The sequence below is a fragment of the Micromys minutus genome (genome assembly GCF_963924665.1).
Source record: "Micromys minutus genome assembly, chromosome: 2".
Taxonomy (NCBI): domain Eukaryota; kingdom Metazoa; phylum Chordata; class Mammalia; order Rodentia; family Muridae; genus Micromys; species Micromys minutus.
The window spans coordinates 87,720,411-87,738,302 of record NC_137971.1 but is presented as its reverse complement, the minus strand read 5'-3'; the positions used below and the strand labels follow the sequence as shown (position 1 = coordinate 87,738,302).

Sequence of the window (17,892 nt, the reverse complement as noted above, 5' to 3'; positions counted from 1 at the left end):
AGCATATTGGTGCTGGAGATCAAACCCAAGTTCTTTGCAAATACAGCAAATGGTCTAAATTACTGATACATCTCTAAAACCACACATGTAAAGTTCTTTATATATACATATGTATATATGTGTATTTGTGTGTGTACATATATATGTGTGTATGTGCATACATCTGTATATGTGTGTACATATATATACATAAATGTGTGCATATATACATATAGATGTACATATATACATATATCTGTGTATATATATATATGTACCTATATACATATATATGTTGTGATATTTAAAATTTTTTCTTCTATAGAATGGAAACAAGAAGAACAATGCAATTTAATGGAAATTAAAATAGGAAAACATACAAGTTAATTTTAATAGTGCTGGAGATATAGTAAAGATTTAACAAAAGATACAAATTATTTATGTCTTAATTATAATTTTATAGTTTTAAATTTTGTGCTTTCATTATACTTATTATAAATACATTATTACTTTACAACTCACATCATTTTATATTATTTATTTCACTATTTATTTAAGTGAGGGTGTGGTATTGGTAACATTGCATACATAAGAATAGCAAAGCAAAAAAAATTAAAAACCAATCATCAGGAGTTAGTTCTTTCTTCCCATCTTGTGAGTTCTGGGAATTAAATTGTATTTGTAAGCTTTCAGACTTGGGGACATAACTTGCCAAGTCATCTCACCAGGCCAAGCCTCATAATTTTAAACTTTATCTTTAGTGACAATTGGGTATGTATTAGTATAAATAAAATGTAAATAAACATTTTTATTATACCACATTTCTAGCATTTCTTCTTAAATAATTTTGAAGGAATTACTGAACATAAATGTACTGAAAAGACCATTTCAGTAAACCATCTATTCTTGATGCAATTTAAAGTAATACATTAGTAAAAGTCCTGTTATCAGCATTAAATGAAAGGAAGAGACCTATTTATAAATTTCTTCCTGTACTTTCTTCATCATAGCTTTGATCTGACAGGAGCTGCACTGTCCCATGGCTTTCCTGGAGGATGGGAACCACACTACAGTGACAGAGTTCATTTTATTGGGTTTAACAGATGACCCAGTCCTTAAAGTTGTCCTCTTCACCATCATCCTGTGCATCTACCTAGTGACGGTGTTTGGAAACCTCAGCACCATCCTTCTCATCAGAGTCTCTTCCCAGCTCCATCACCCCATGTACTTTTTTCTCAGCCACTTGGCTTCTGTTGACATTGCCTACTCTTCTTCTGTCACACCCAATATGCTTGTCAACTTCCTGGTAAAGCAGAACACCATCTCCTACCTTGGATGTTCTATTCAGTTTGGATCAGCTGCTTTCTTTGGTACAGTTGAATGCTTCCTTCTGGCTGCCATGGCTTATGATCGGTTTGTAGCAATCTGCAACCCACTGCTTTATTCCATCAAAATGTCCACACAAGCCTGTATCCAGTTGGTTGTAGGATCTTACATAGGTGGGTTTCTTAATGCTTCTACCTTCATTCTTTCCTTCCTTTCTTTTATCTTCTGTGGACCAAACAGTATCAATCACTTTTTTTGTGATTTTGCTCCATTGGTGGAGCTCTCTTGTTCTGATGTCAGTGTCTCTGTAGTTGCTACCTCATTTTCTGCTGGCTCAGTCACTATGCTAACAGTATTTGTCATAGCAATTTCTTATACCTACATCCTCATCACCATCCTGAAGATGCACTCCACTGAGGGTCGGCAGAAGGCCTTCTCCACCTGCACCTCCCACCTCACTGCAGTCACTCTGTTCTATGGGACTGTAACATTCATCTATGTGATCCCCAAGTCTAACTCCTCCACCAGTCAGAAGAAAGTGGTCTCTGTGTTCTACATGGTGGTGATTCCAATGCTGAACCCCCTTATCTATAGCCTTAGAAATAATGAGATTAAGGGTGCTCTGAAGAGACTGTTTGGTAAGAAAATATTTTCTTAGGATAGTCTGTTTTATAAAACCTGATACAATAATGGCAATTACCCCAGAATAATGAGAACATCATATAAGATTTTGTCCTTTACCTTCTTGTTAGTCTTTTTGTCCTGATGTCCCCCTTTTCACAGTATGTATATAGCTTTTACTGCATTTCTCTTGTGTAAATTTTGTGTTTTGAAGAATATTATACAATGTAGTGTGTGTACATTTGTATATGTGTGATCATTCTATTTTCCATCTTGTCTCATTACAAATCCCTCTCCTACATATGCAACTGGTCTTTTTGCCAAACCCATCTTGTGATATCTGTACATACTTAGATATTTAGGCTTCAACTGAAGCATGGTTAACCTGTCAGAGGCTGCACCCTTATAGAAAACTGACTTTCCTTCTTTTGGAAGACATCAGTTGCCAATAACTCCACAACTACCAATGGACCTCAGGCATATGTCTACTCTCTATGCTCAGATTTTGTCTGGTTTGAGCTTGTGCATGACAGCACAGCTAACATAAACTCATATTTGTTATGATTCTCCGGTGTCCTGAAAAGATGGTTTATGAGTAGTTGTCAAGCAGCTCTGACTCTTGTACACTTTCTATCCACATTCTCATGATGCTTCCTGAGCTTGGAAAGAAAGAGGTATGATATATATGCCCCATAAACTGTGAAGCCATAGTAATTACAATAGCCTTTAAGTTTCTGCATGTTGATAAATTAATGTTAATTGCCTACTGTCTGTACAAAAAGAAGCCTGATAAGGAGGGTTGGGAGATGTACAAATCTATGGGTATAATGATAATTCGTGGCAAGTTGGTTTGATACTATGTCCATTTAAAGAAAACAAGGTGGTGTGTTGTTCCCTAGGTGAAGTGGAAGTTTCTGGTTTCTTGAAAAACTCAGTAGTGTCATGAAATGTTTTTTGGAAGCTGTCTTGTGAGTAGGCATGTGATGTTTTTCTGAAAACAGACACTTACTTGAGAGGATATGTGATATTTAGAAAGAATATGAATTGAACCCCAGAAACAGTGAGAGGATTCTCCTGCATTGCTATGCCATGCAATGCTTTACTGGTTTTGTGGGTCTTTGCTGATCTTGACTTCATAGAAAGAAACATGCCAAACAACTTCTCATGGTATTCCAGCTGATTCTTGACAATATTCCTGACTTATACTGATTCAGCAGAAAGTTTCATTTTCTGTTGGATTGAGCCACCCCTACTTGTTTCTTATTTGGTTTTGTTATTAAACTGGACTACTGTTATTCTTACAATGAAGAGTGAGACTGCTTCAAAGAACTACGTCTAAATAGATAAACAATCTCCTTTTCCTACTAACCTTCTTTCTCTCTACCTCTGATGAGTATGCTAGGAGGGAAGTTGAAGCGTTGGGGAACCTTAACTACATTAGGTTTTCAAAAATTAACTTCACATTTAGGTTTAATAACCTCTTTAGCACAGGTTTTGTCCCTGAGGGAGGTGTTAGGTGTGGTGTTCATCTTGTGGAGTTAGATTCATCTTGTGGACTTGATTCAGTAAGAAGGATGTTCATTCCCATGACATTTTTGTGACCATAGCAACAGAAGATATGACTTTCCCAGCTTGTGGTTATTGTACTTGAAGTATTCACAATATAAATTGTCTATACAACATAGATATTTTGAAAAAACATGATTATATTAGGATATATATATTTAAAAATCTTTCTATTCACTTGTAAAAAGAATCCAGGTACCTTTTTGTAAGCACTTCTTATTTTCCTGCTCTAATACTATTTTCCCTTGGGGACTTCATTGCAATTGTACAAAAGCTAATACCACCCACTCATGCCACAACTACATTTACAATTCATAAATTAAATTATTCTTACCAGCCACATTCTAGTGTACTCTCCACTGAACTATCAATTTCATGGGAATTGTTTTATTCAGTGACAGAACTTTTGTAATATTTGGTTCAACAGTAAAATAAGTATTCAATAAAAACACATACGTGGAATGAATGGCTCAGTGCTTATTCTATATACCTGTAAAATCATCTCAAATACCTGACACAATATTTCAGAATGAATGTCTCATAAAAATAAACTCTGCTGACTTTTGATGCCTTTTTTCCTGCTTTCTTAAAAACTAGTCTCAAACATGTATACAATGAGCTTAAAGTCTTTATTGCTACATAAATTAACATTTGTAACTGGTCATTAATATTATTTCTCAGTTAGCCATGCTCGGCTAATACCTAATGCAAAATATAGAAATTATTTGAACACACTGATTTTACATATTCAGATTCAGAGTTTCTAAGGAGGTTAAAATTTACATGTAGAAATTTTGGAAAAAGGTTTATTGGTAGAAAAATGTCTTGAAATTACATAATTAAAATTCCAACCTTTCAGGTAGTCAGAAGCACCTTAACATTTTACCAGATATTTTGAGTTTGTCAGATTGTGTGATAGTTCATTAACTGTTAAAGACTAAGCTGTAAGGAGAGGTAGACATAAACCTCCCAACATGAGAGTTATTAACATGAAGAAGCATAGGATTACTGGGAAAAGTTGATGTCTCAAACATGATAATCTGATTTTTATCCCGGAAAGATATCACAGACACACACACACACACACACACACACACACACACACCAAGAAATAGGCCAAACAAACTACAAATTCATGACAAGTTGACAAAGGGTAAAATTAAGAGAAATTGGATGTATTACAGCAATAGCTTAGTATTTAAGAATATATTATACTCTTACAGAAGACCTGGCTATGTACTACTCTCAGAATTTGCACTGATTCTTACCACCATCTATAATTTTAAATCTAGGAATTTAGCACCCAGTTATACCTTCTTTTTAAAAATATTTTATATTGTATATTTTATGTATTTATATTTCATTGCTTTCATGAAGATGCTCAAATTCCCAAACACAGACTAGCACCTCATTGCCCTGGCATTCCTGTACACTGGGGAAACGAGCCATCACAGGACCAAAAGCTTCTCCTCCTATTGATGGCAGACAGTCCAATCCTCTGATACATATGCAGCTGGAGCCATGAGTCTCTGCGTGGGTACTCTTTGGTGTTTTAGTCTCTGGGAGCTATGGGGTAGTTAGATGAGTGATATTGTTGTTCTTCCTATGGAGTGGCAAACCCCTTCAGCCTCTTTAGTCTTTTCTCTAACTCCTCAATTGGATTTCCCGTGCTCAGTCCAATGGTTAGCTGCAAGCATCCTCATCTGTATCAGTATAGCTCTGGCAGAGCCTCTCAGAAGACATCTATACCAGACTCCTGAGAATAAGCACTTCTAGTAATCAACAATAGTGACTGTGTATAGTGGCTGAATATGGGATAGATCACCGGATGGGGTAGTCTCTGGATAACCTTTCCTTCAGTCCCTTCGCCATTCTTTGTTTGTATACTTTCTCTTGTAAGTACTTTGTTCACGCTACTAAGAAGGACTGAAACATCCATATTTTTGTCTTTCTTCTTCTTCATCTTCATATGATCTATGAATTCTATTTTGAATATTCCAAGGTATGGGCTAATAGCCACTTATTACTGAGTACATACCATGTGTGATTTTATGACTGGGTTACCTTACTCAGGATGATATTTTCTAATTCAATCAATTTGCCTAAGAATTTCATAAAGCCATTGTTTTTAAGAGCTGAGTAGTACTCCATTGTGTAAATGTACCACAATTTCTGTATCTATTCCTCTGTTGAAGGACATCTGGGTTCTTTCCAGCTTCTGGCTATTATAAAGTTGCTATGACCATAGTGGAACATGCATCCTTGTTATGTGTAGGAGCATCATTTGTGTATATGCCCAGGAGTGGGTATCTGGGTCCTCAGGTAGCACTATGTCCAATTTTCTGAGGAACTGCCAGACTAATTTTCAGAGTGGTTGTACCAGCTTTCAATCCCACCACAAATACAGTATTGTTCCTTTCTCTACATCCTTGCCAGCATCTGCTGTTGCCTGAGATTTTTATCTTAGCCATCCTGACTGCTGTGAGGCAGAATCTCAGAGTTGTTTTGGTTTGCATTTCCCTGATGACTAAGGATGTTGAACCTTTCTTTAGGTGCTTCTCAGCCATTTGGTATTTCTCTGTTGATAATTCTTTGTTTAGTGCTGTACCCCATTTTTAATAGGATTATTTGATTTTTGGGAGACTAACTTATTGAGTTCTTTGCATATGTTGGATATTAAGCCTCTATCAGATGTGTAACTGGTAAAAGATTATTTCCCAATCTGTTATCCTATTGATAGTGTCCTTTGACTTACAGAAGCTTTGCAATTTAGAAGTCCCATTTGTTGATTTTTGAGCATTAATCAATCTTAAAGTATAAGCCATTGGTTCTCTCAGGAAAATTTCCACTGTACCTATGTGCTCTAAGTTCTTCCCCACTTTCTCTTCTAGTAGTTTCAGTGTATCTTGTTTTATGTAGAGAATTTTGATCTACTTGGACTTGAGGTTGTACAAGGAGATAAAAGTGGGTCTATTCACATTCTTCTAATTGCTGATTGACAATTGAACCAGCACCATTTGTTGAAACTGCTGTCTTTTTTCCATTGGATGTTTTTAGCTCCTTTGTCAAACATCAAGTAACCATAGTTTGTAGATTCCTTTATGAGTATTCAATTCTATTGAATTGATCAACCTGCCTGTCTCCATACCAAAAACATACAGTTTTTAATATGATTGATCTTTAATACAACTTTAGGTCAGGAATCTTGATTTCCCCCAGAAGTTCTTTATTGTCAAGAATATTTTTCACTCTCCTGAATTTTCTGGTATTCCAAACCAATTTTCAAATTGCTCTTTCAACCTCTATGAAGAATTAAGTTGGAAGGTTGATGGGGATTTCACTGAATCTGTAATTGCTCTCAGCAAATTGGCCATTTTTATAATATTAATCCTATAATTCATAAGCATGGGGAATCTTTCCATTTTCTGAGATCTTCTTTGATTTCATTTTATCCTAAAACAAGACAATATACCTTCTTCTAAGTAATTCATGGTACGCTCTATAAAAAAGAACATATAATTTGTCACAAAACAGACCTCAACAAATACAAGGATACTGGTATAATCCTATGCATCCTATCAGATCACCATGGACTAAGGCTGGTCTTCAATAACAACAACAACAACAAAAAAAACCCCACATACACATGGAAGCTGAACTATTCAATGACTATGCTCTATTCAGTGACAACTTGGTCACCGAAGTAATAAAGAAATTAAAGACTTTTCAGAATCTAATAAAAATGAAATTACAACATACCCCAACTTATGAGATACAATGAAAGCAGTGATAAGAGAAAATCTCATAAATCTGGATGCCTCCAAAAAGTAAATTGGAGAGAGCATACACTAAGAGCTTCACAGTACACCTGAAAGCTCTAAAACAAAAAGAAGCAAATATACCAAAAAGGAATAGATGGAAAGAAATAATCAAACTTAGAGCTGAAATCAACCAAGTAGAAACAAAAAGAACTACACAAAGAATCAACAAAACCAGGAGCTGGTTCTTTGGTAAAATCAAAAAGATAGATAAACCCTTGAACAGACTAACAAGAGGGTACAGAGACAATATTCAAATTAACAAAACCAGAAATGAAAGGGAGACATAACAACTGAAACTGAGGAAATTTTTAAAAATTATCATATCCTACTACAAAAGCCTATATTCAACAAAACAGGACAATCTGGAAGAAAGGGACAATTTCTCAACAAATATCAGGTACCAAAGTTTAATAAAGATTTGATAAACCATCTTAACAGTCCCATAACCCCTAAAGAAATAGAAACAGTCGCCAAAAATCTCCCAAACAAAAAAGCCCAGGACCAGATGGGTTTGGTGCAGAATTCTATCAGATCTTTATAGGAGACCTAATATTAATACTCTCAAAACTATTCCACAAAAGAGAAACAGAAGAAACATTACCCAATTCCTTCTATGAGACCAAAATTACACTTATTGTTAAACCACACAGAGAGTCAACGATATCAGACCATTTTCCCTTATGAATATTGATGCAAAAATGCACATTCTCACAAACCAAATCCAACAAACATCAAAACAATCATCCATGATGATCTTAACCATTCTGATTGGTGTGAGGTAGAATCTCCTTGTCATTTTAAGTTGCATTTCTCTTATCACTAAGGACTTTAAACATATCTTTATGTGCTTCTTAGCCATTTGGGATTCCTCTGTTGTGACTTCTCTGCTTAGTTCTATATACTACATTTTTTATTGCATTATTTGATTTCTGTGTGGTTAACTTCTTGAGTTCTTTATATATTTTGGCTATTAGCCCTCTATCAGATGTGGTTTTACTGAAGATTTTTTCCCAATCTGTAACAGGAAAGCAACCTCGAGAGGTCAGAGTTGGGGGGACCCTCCCAAATATACCAGAGACTTAGGAGGTGAGAGACTCTCAGGACTCAAAGGTAGAAACCTTAAATGAAATGCCCCACAGTGGGCAGAGGAAACTTATAGAACCCACTTTCATCAGAAAAACAGGGCATCAAGTGAGAGACAGGGTTGCCATCCCACAGTCAAATATCTGACTCATAATTGTTCCTGTCTGAAACAGCATGAATGGAAATAGAGAGGAGTTTGAGGAAAAGGAGGTCCAGTGACAGACCAAAAGGGGATCCAGCTCAATGGAAGGCTCCAAGGCCTGATGTTATTACTGAGGCTATGGAGTGCTCACAAAAAGGGACCTATCATGACTGCCCACTGAAAACCCAACAAGCAGCTGAAAGAGTCAGATGCAGATATTTAGACCCATCTAATGTACAGAAGTTACTGGCCCCTGTTGTTGAATTAGGAAAAAGCTGAAAGAATCTGAGGAAGAAGACAACCCTGTAGGAGGACCAACAGTCTCAATTAACCTGGAGCCCTGAAATCTATCAGACACTGGTCAACCAACCAGACAGCACACACCAGCTGCTATGAGGCCCCCAACACATATATAGCAGAGGACTACAGTGTCTGGGTTCAAACAAAGAAGAGACAGAAGGCCCCAGGGATGAGGGTTGGAAAGTTGCGGACATCCTCCATGAGATAGGGGGGCTAGGGAGGTGGTATAGGATGTGGAACTGCCAGAGGGTGATCCAGGAGTAGGATAAAATCTGGAGATAAAAAAACTTTTCATAATTTTTTTTAATTTTACAAATTTCTCAGGAAGAAAAAAATAAATCTACCTCAAGATCCATCTGTAGTACTTTTAGTTATATACCCACAAATATATACATAATACTACAGAGACACTTTCTCCTTTTTGTTCATATATAATAGTCTCTATTTCTAATAGCCAAAAATTGGAAACAATATAGATATCCATTAACAGATTAATGGGACAAAAATGTAATACACTTACATAATAGAGTATTCAGCTATTTTAAAAAACAAAAATATAAAATACACAGGTAAATTGATAGAGCTAAGAAAAAAGTCATTGTGGATTAGGTAACTGTATTAGTCAGGGTTTTCTAGAATCACAGGATATTGGTAGTCTGTATATAGTAAGGGGATTTGTTGGTGACTTACACTCTGTAGTCCAACTCCCCAACAATGGTCAGAAGCAGCTGTGAATGGAAGTGTAGATTCATGTTAAGGTGATGCATACTTGGACAGGAAAGAGATAGGCCGGGAAAGGTCAAGGAGTAGAAGTAGAGGCAGGAGGCAGAAAGGGGATTTCAGGAGGAAAAAATGGTGGCAGATATTTATGTGTCTCTTAGAGTATCTCTTTATAAATAAGGTTGTAATGAATGTTTTATAAGGGATAGAATTGTACAAGATCATTTGATTTATCTAGGTGGGAAAATTATATTTTACCCATTGGATCAGACTGTTTTGATGTTTTCTCTAATGTGGCAACTTAATTGAGTTCAAAGCGTGTATTATCAGAACACGCAAAGCCCACCACAGAGTTGAAATTTGTGTGTTTGCGGCTTGGCAACAACACACCAAGGGGAATTGTAGGAGAACATCATGTCAGGGTGGTTGTATCCACCCAGTACAGAAGCAGCAGAGGCAAATGGAATGAAGCATGACTGAGTTCTTCTGAGATAGATTCCCATAGTGCCATATCGCCCCACAGGAGCTGGTCTTAGCATGGGACAAAAAAAACTTTACTTTTTAGTATTTATTGCAACATGGAAGTCCAAGAATCTATCAGTTGCTCAGTCAAGCAGGTGAAGAGAGAAAGCCTTCCTTCTTCCAATGTCCTTATTTAGGTCTCCAGCAGAAGGTGTGTTCTAGATTAAAGGTGTCTACCACCATGCCTGGATCTAAAGCTTGTATTGTCAGATGATCTTAAACTCATAGATCTCCTTGCCTTAGTATCCTGGGATTCATAGCCACTATGACTCAAGAACTCCATGTCAAGATTCAGGCCAGAAATGTGTATCTTCCAGCCTCAAGAACAGGATCACAGGTGAGCCTTCCAATCTGGATTATGATTCATTTCTGATATAGTCAAGTTGACAATCAGTAGTAGCCACTATGGTAACCTAGCTTCCAAAAGGGAAATATAATATGTATTTCCTTATTTACATACTTTAAGGCTCCAGTAGACATGCTACTATTTAAAAATTATAGAGTATATGTATAGACTAAGGAACTATAACATGGGAAGAATCTCCCAAGGAAATGAAAATACAATATATAGTTATAGAGGAAAATATAGGAGTCTGAAATGAGAGGATAAAGGGTGATTAGGGAAGGAAAGATGTTAACAGTGGGTTTTTGGGAGTATCAACTAACATCATGTGGCATTTAGGGAGTCATATGTAAATTTACTACTATAAAAGAATGTACATATACATATATATGTACATATATAACACACGTGTGTGTGTGTGTGTGTGTGTGTGTGTGTGTGTGTGTGTGTGTATTTCACAACTAAATAGAGTCCCCATATAATGTGGGTGAAAAAGTCCCAACTAAACATCACTTCTCACTAAGTGAAACTTTCAGTGACAGGAGTGAGTTACATATAATTGAGATTCTGGGCAAATCAGGTTGATGAATACCCACACACAACTAAGGATATTGCCAATATTATTGTTTGTCATCCACATCATGATGGTTATGCCATATTGGTGAAGACAACACTTACATATCTCTTTGAACCCAAAGACAAAAAGCTGGTTGCTATTTAGAGCCTTCACCCATGTCCCCTGCATGATGCACTAGTAGTGTATTGGCATAACCCTCATGGGAGTAACCAACAACTAGGAAATTGCATTTATAGCTCAGTTCTTGAGATAGAACACATGTGTGGCACTTGATATCAAAAATCTGAGACTACTTCTTGAACTCTTGCTCTCTTTTGCCTTCTCTTGCTCCCTCTCTTGTCCCCTTGTCTCCCTCCTCCAAGCCCTCCTTTTCTTCCCCTTCTCTTCCCTCTTCTCCCTCCATGTGCTCATGGTCGGCCTCTACTACTCTACTTCTCTATTCCTCTCTCCTCTCTTTCCTCTTTGCCCCTCCTGCCCTCTTAAATCCCTCATGACCTAAATAAACTCTGTTTCATACTATACCATCATGTGGCTGGTCCCTCAGAGAGAAGTAATTCCCAACATGGACCCCCCAGAGGCATCCCCCTTGTCTCCAGGCCTCACCTCACCTCCATGGGCCATACCCCCCCCCCACTCTCTTCATCCTTTTACTAAGATTGGTGCTAAAACCCAGGATGTCATCTTTTAACAACATTGATGCCCCATTTGAGGAGATTAGATTTCCTCACGACAGGTTATTTCTTTTTCCTTTCATTGGTGCCATGATTTGGATCAAGAAACTACAGGTTTGCACCCCAATGCTCACTAGCTCAAGCTTCAGAGACCTGCTATAGGAAACCCATTCAGATCTACCTCCAATGGACCAAATAAGACTCCACCCAGATAAGTACATCTGCCAAAATCTCACTATCTATTCTAAAGGCATCTTGTCAAGTCCAGGCACTCATTACCTATAGAACAGCTCCAGGGAAGCAACTTGCAGATACTTCAGCCTTCTCGTACAGACACAGATGCTTCTACTGGACCTGTTTCTTCTGATCTATCCTCAGATGGATCCTCAAACCCTGGACAACAAGGAAACAGCCAACTCTAAGTCTGGAAAAACATCCCCACCTCAACTTTTCTTGTCACCCCAAAACAAGTATGAAGTAGTCAGAGATCACAACGACCTTATCCCTGGTCCACCATAACTTTTAATTTTTCTTTGTTAATTAAACCAAAATGGGGGAAAGTTGGGATTCTGCAAATCCCACCTCTCAGTTACCTAGCAACAGCAAGGTATACCCCACCCCTCAGTTACCTGGCAATAACCAGGTATACTCCACCCCAGTTACCTGGCACTATAAAAGGGGCTATGCCAGAGACATACTAAAACAGATTGAGATGATTGCAGCTATCAGACTGAACTCAGCACCCCAATGGAGGAGTTAGAGAAAGGACTATAGTTGCTGAAGGGGTTTGCAACCCCATAGGAAGAACCACGATACCAACCAAAGAGACCCCAAGAGCTCCCAGGGTTTATACCACCAATAAAAAAGTACACATGTGACTGGGTGGGCCCATGGCTCTAGCCACATATGTAGCAGAGGATGGCATTGTCAGGAGCCAATAGGAGGAAAAGCTCTTGGATCTGTGATGGCTCATTTCCCCAGTTAAGCAAAATTCCAGGGTGTTGAGGTAGGAGTGGGTGAGTGGGAAAGGGAACATCCTCATAGAAGCAAGGTAGGGGAATGGGAGAGGTGCTAACTGGGAAAAGAGATAACATGTGAAATGTAAATACATAAACTATCCAATAAAAAAGAAAAGAAAATATACTTTCATCAAGGAAGTCTCACTGGTCATACAAACCTCATGTTAGGTCAGATCATGTGCCCAGCAATAGATGGCCAACAGAACAGGAAATAAAAATGTTAGAAATTATTTTGTCTTATATTGATTGGTTTGAGCATTTTTTATTTAACTGGTATTCTGTTGATATGATATGGATTCAGAGAGAAAAAATGCATGTGTGTGTGAACCAAGTCTGTATGAGTGCATGTGGGTAAATTTCTATACTCTTTGGTTTTGCTTTCAATTTGTTTTGTTCTAGTTTGTTTTAGTTTATTTGAATGTTATTTTTTTTAAAAGTGAGAAAGAAGAAAGCATAGAGTTGGAAGCGTACTGAAGTGGTAAGGTCCTGAGAGGAGATGAAGAAACTGAAACCATAATCATATATATTTTAAATAAAAAGAACAGTTTTCAATAACAATGAAATAAGATGGAAAACATAAGAAAGGTTAGTAGGGAATTAACCCTACATAGTAATACATCTACTTGCAACTTTTGTAGTGAATAAATAAAAATACTGACATGGTAATTTGGCCTAATTACACTCAATTCAAAGTAACATGACCAATACAGAGTATATGTTTGACAAATACATGTATGTACCTATTAACTCTAACTCAATCCATGTTTACTGATTATGTCTTATAAATATATATTATGTGTATACCATTCTTTTACACTATTAATAATCAAAATGATGCTTTTTTATTAAAGCTGAATGAACAAATCTTATACATTGCATTTAGCACAAAATATATTGACAATTGAATAGTACAGTTTATTTTGTGTAGACATTTTAATGGGGACATGTATTGAAACACACTTAGAATACTTTACTTTTACAATCTCTAGCACAACTATTAAAAACATTAAAGCCTGAGCTACAATTTAGGAAATGCATTAGTGAGAATGAAATGTGAATGATTAAGTTGGTCCTACAGGCAGACAATCACCTCAGCTGTATATGCAGTGGGCATATCTCTCCTGCAACAAAGTATATTTGTAGGAGAGGTTGTTCACCCTACCTTGGCCCTTTTCAGCATCCAGATGCGTGCTAATGGTGTATGAAAAGACCAAAGCTGTCAAATAATATGTCAGAAGTGCAGTGACCTGGATCCAAAGAGAAGCATATCAGGAGAGAGCATGACCATTTTCCTCTTGAGCATGAGACACGCTGAGTAACCTGAGCTAATCTAATTAAGGCCTTGGCAATAGAAGGATGAACATCAGTCCCATGGCAGCAACACAACATAGGATGAGGAGACTAAATAACTCATGAAAATTAATTGTGGATTGAAGAGTTTTAAACGAGGTAGTGGCTGCCATGCTTCAGTCAATATCAATCCACTGGTGTAGCAGTTTACCGAATTGACATGAGATCTTTCCATACATTACTGGATCAAAACACATTTCTCTTTGTTTTAATATCTCCTTAACTGCCTAAGATCGATGAGCATACACTTGGAATGAGAGATGGCAACATCTACAGGTCCTGTCCACCATTAAAAATAAGCCTACTCCATGAGGTTAACCTTTGAGTTTCTTATGGATTTATTATTACATCTGTAAAAACATAAAAACAAGTCAAGAAGTTTATTCAAAGGCACCAACCATGAGTAGAAAAGAGCACTCTCCCAAACTAAAAGATTGTATGATTAATATCCCAGTAAAAGGATTAAGCTACATATTTAAGATTTATGGCTCAAGAAGAGCCCTGAAGCCACTACAAACTTAAAGTCTGTTCTACTGCATTGTGTTGTGTGTGAGAACTGGATCGTAGGATCCTATCACTGAAGACTCCACTTGCCTAGTTACATGACATCCAGAAGCTAGGCTGATATTGAACTAGATGATCACTACTTTCTGATTAGACTTTATTATACTGGAAGATGCTATAAAAGGTGTTGGTTGGGTATCAATCATGTAACCTACTGAAGTAGCATTATGCCATGCAATATGCTCCACATAATGTTTCCTTGTGGGTCTTTTTATCTGTTTCAATTCACTACTGGAAGAAGCCCCTCAGAAGACAGTGATACTAGGCGCCTGTCTGCAAGCATAGCAGAGTATCATTAACAGTGTCAAGGCTTGACTCTTTCCCATGTGATAGTCTAAAGGCTGGTAAGTCATTAATTAGCTATTCCACCAAAGTCTGTTCCATCTTTTAGGCATGACAAATTTTTGGCCAAAAATTTTTTTGTTCAGATACTGTCCCCATACCACTACAGGAGATACCCACTTCAGGGTCCATACATCAGCTGCTAAGAGTCTCAGCTAGTGTCACCCGCTTAGGCTCCTAGAAGTATCTCCCACCCCAGGTCTCAGATCATAGAGATTTCCACTACCAATTTTCATTCTCTCTTCCATCCCTTTCTGTTCTGGTTTCTCCAATATATGATCTTCACCCACAATCTTCTTGTGATGCCTTTTATCATCTAGTTCCCTCCCACAATCCAGATGCATGACTTTTATTTCCCCTTAAGAGGGAGATTTGTAAGTAACCCCAAAATTCTATAAGAGACCTCCTGATAAACACCTTCAACAAAGTGCCTGGATACAAACATCACTAAAAACAAAAAAGAAAAACAAAAACAAACAAAAAAACTCAATAGCACTCTTTTATTTAAACAAAATGGCTGAAAATGGCTGAGAAAGAATTAATTATATAACAACAAAACAAAAACAAGGAAAGCACACACAAACACACAACAATAAAAAATGAAATACTCAGGAATTAACAATCATGGGTCATTAATATCTCTCAATATCAATACTCAGTTCACCAATAAAAAGATGCAAACTAATAGAGTAGTTGAAAAAACAGGATCTATAATTCTGCTTCATACAAGAAATACACCACAGCAATAAAGGTGGGTATCACCTCAGAGAAAAGGTCTAGAAATATGTTGTACAAGTAAATAGAGCCAAGAAACAAGCTAGAGTATTCATTCTTATAAACAAAATAGACTTTCAATCAAAATTATTCAAAAGATGTGGGGAAAGGCATTTCATACTCAAAAAAAATCCACAAAAATAACTCCTCAATTCTTAACATCTATGCCCCAAACTCAAGGGCAACAACATTTGTAAAAGAAACATTGCTAAAGCTTAAAGCACACATTGAACACAACACATTACTAGTGGGAGATTTCAGCACCAACTCTCACAAATCAGTAGGCCAACCAGACAAAAGCTAGAAGCAATAAAAGTAACTGATATTATGGTTCAAATAAACCTAACTAATATATACAGAACATTTAGTTGAAACACAAAAGATTATCACTTCTTACTGTATAACAGAACCTTCTACAAAACTAATCATATACTTAGTCACAAAGCAAAACTCAGCAGATACAAAATATTTAAAAATTGCCTTGTACCTATTCAAACCAACATGGATTAAAGCTGGACTTCATCAACAACAGAAAGCATACATAGTCGTGGAAACTGAACAACTCTCAAATCAATGATATCTGTGTCAGGAAAAAAGAAAGAGAGAAAGAAAAAAAAGAGAAAGAGAGAGAGGGGAGAAAGAAAGAAAGGAATGAAACACTTTCTAGAATCCAATCACAATGAAACCATGATCTAACCAAACTTATGGAAGACGATGAAAGCAGAGCTAAGAGGAAAGTTCATAGCCCTATGTGCAGGCACAAAGAAACTGGAAGGTTCTTATACTTGAAATTAAAGTACATCTGAAATCTCTATTTGATAAAAAAGCAAATACACATAAGAGGAGTAGAGGGCAAGAAATAATAAAAATATGTGCTGAAATAATTCAATTAAAAACAAAGAAAACAATACAAAAAATGAATGAAACCAAGAAAGCGCTGGTTCTTTGAGAAACTAAGTGAGATAGACAAACTTAAAGTCAGAGAGACAGAATCCGCATAAACAAAATTAGGAATGAAAAAAGAAACACAAAAAGAGACAATGATTCAAAGAATCATTAGATCTTACTTCAAAAACCTAAAACCCAAAAAATTAGAAAATCTTAATGAAATAGATAATTTTCTAGAATGATATTATTTACAAAATTTAAATCAACACCAAGTAAACTGTCTAAACAGCCCTGTAACCCCTAAGCAAATAAAAGCAGTCATTAAAATTCTGCCAACCAAAAAGGTTCAGAACCAAATGGTATTAAGACAGAATTCTACCACACTTTCAACAAAAAGCTAATACTGATACTCCTTAAACTATTCCACAGAACGAAAATAAATGGAACGCTGTTAAACTCATTGAGGTTACAGTGTTACAGTCACCATAATACTTAAACAATAGACTCAACCATAAATAAAAATTTCAAACCAGTTTCTCATATAAATATTTTTGCAAAAATACTCAATAAAATACTCAGAAACAAAATCCAAGAACACATAAAAACATCATCCAACAGCATCTAGTAGGTTTCAACCCAGGAATGCAAGGGTGGTTCAATATAAAAAATCTGTAATATAACCTACCCTGTAAACAAACTGAAAGAAAAAAAAATCACAGGATCATCTCATTAGATGTTGAAAAAGCCTTGACAAAACCCAATACCCCTTCATTCCAAAAGTATTAAAAATAATAGGTGTAAAATGTTCATATATAACATAATAAAAACAATATATAATATGCCAACATCAAATTAAATAGAAAGAAACTTAAAGCAATCCCACTATAATTTATTTAACTATAAGTGTATATTAGTCATAATGTACAGGGTAACCAAACTACAAAAGTCAGAACCAAAGAAGTAACAAGGTGAGCCCAAGGGAGGATGCTTGAATATCACCTGACATAATTTCATCATATTTTTGAATAATTATCATGTAGTGCATGTTCATTCTTTTATGAGAGGAAAGGACCACGAGATAAATTCCTTAAAGAATACTTCTGTGTGTGTGTGAAATGAACTGGGAGTGAGATAATAATCTCCAGGGACTTGAATTCACACTTGAATCCAGGGTTTCTGCAGGGACTTACACTCAGTGACAAACAATGACAGCAAGAGACAGCTATGCAAATACAAAAGCAAAATGACCTTGACCTTATTACTTTGCAATGAATTCCAGCTGGA

General features: G+C 36.5%; 1 protein-coding gene across 1 annotated transcript; it reads left to right on the top strand.

Annotated features, from left to right (window-relative positions):
- Nucleotides 1-1,018: 1,018 nt before the first annotated feature.
- On the top strand, nucleotides 1,019-1,963 carry LOC308417186 (olfactory receptor 5P69; the record flags this gene model as incomplete). Its single annotated transcript, XM_080912342.1, has 1 exon — nucleotides 1,019-1,963. One exon carries the CDS (start codon nucleotides 1,019-1,021, stop codon nucleotides 1,961-1,963), a length of 945 nt encoding a protein of 314 aa, XP_080768468.1.
- Between the last annotated feature and the right edge of the window lie 15,929 nt (nucleotides 1,964-17,892).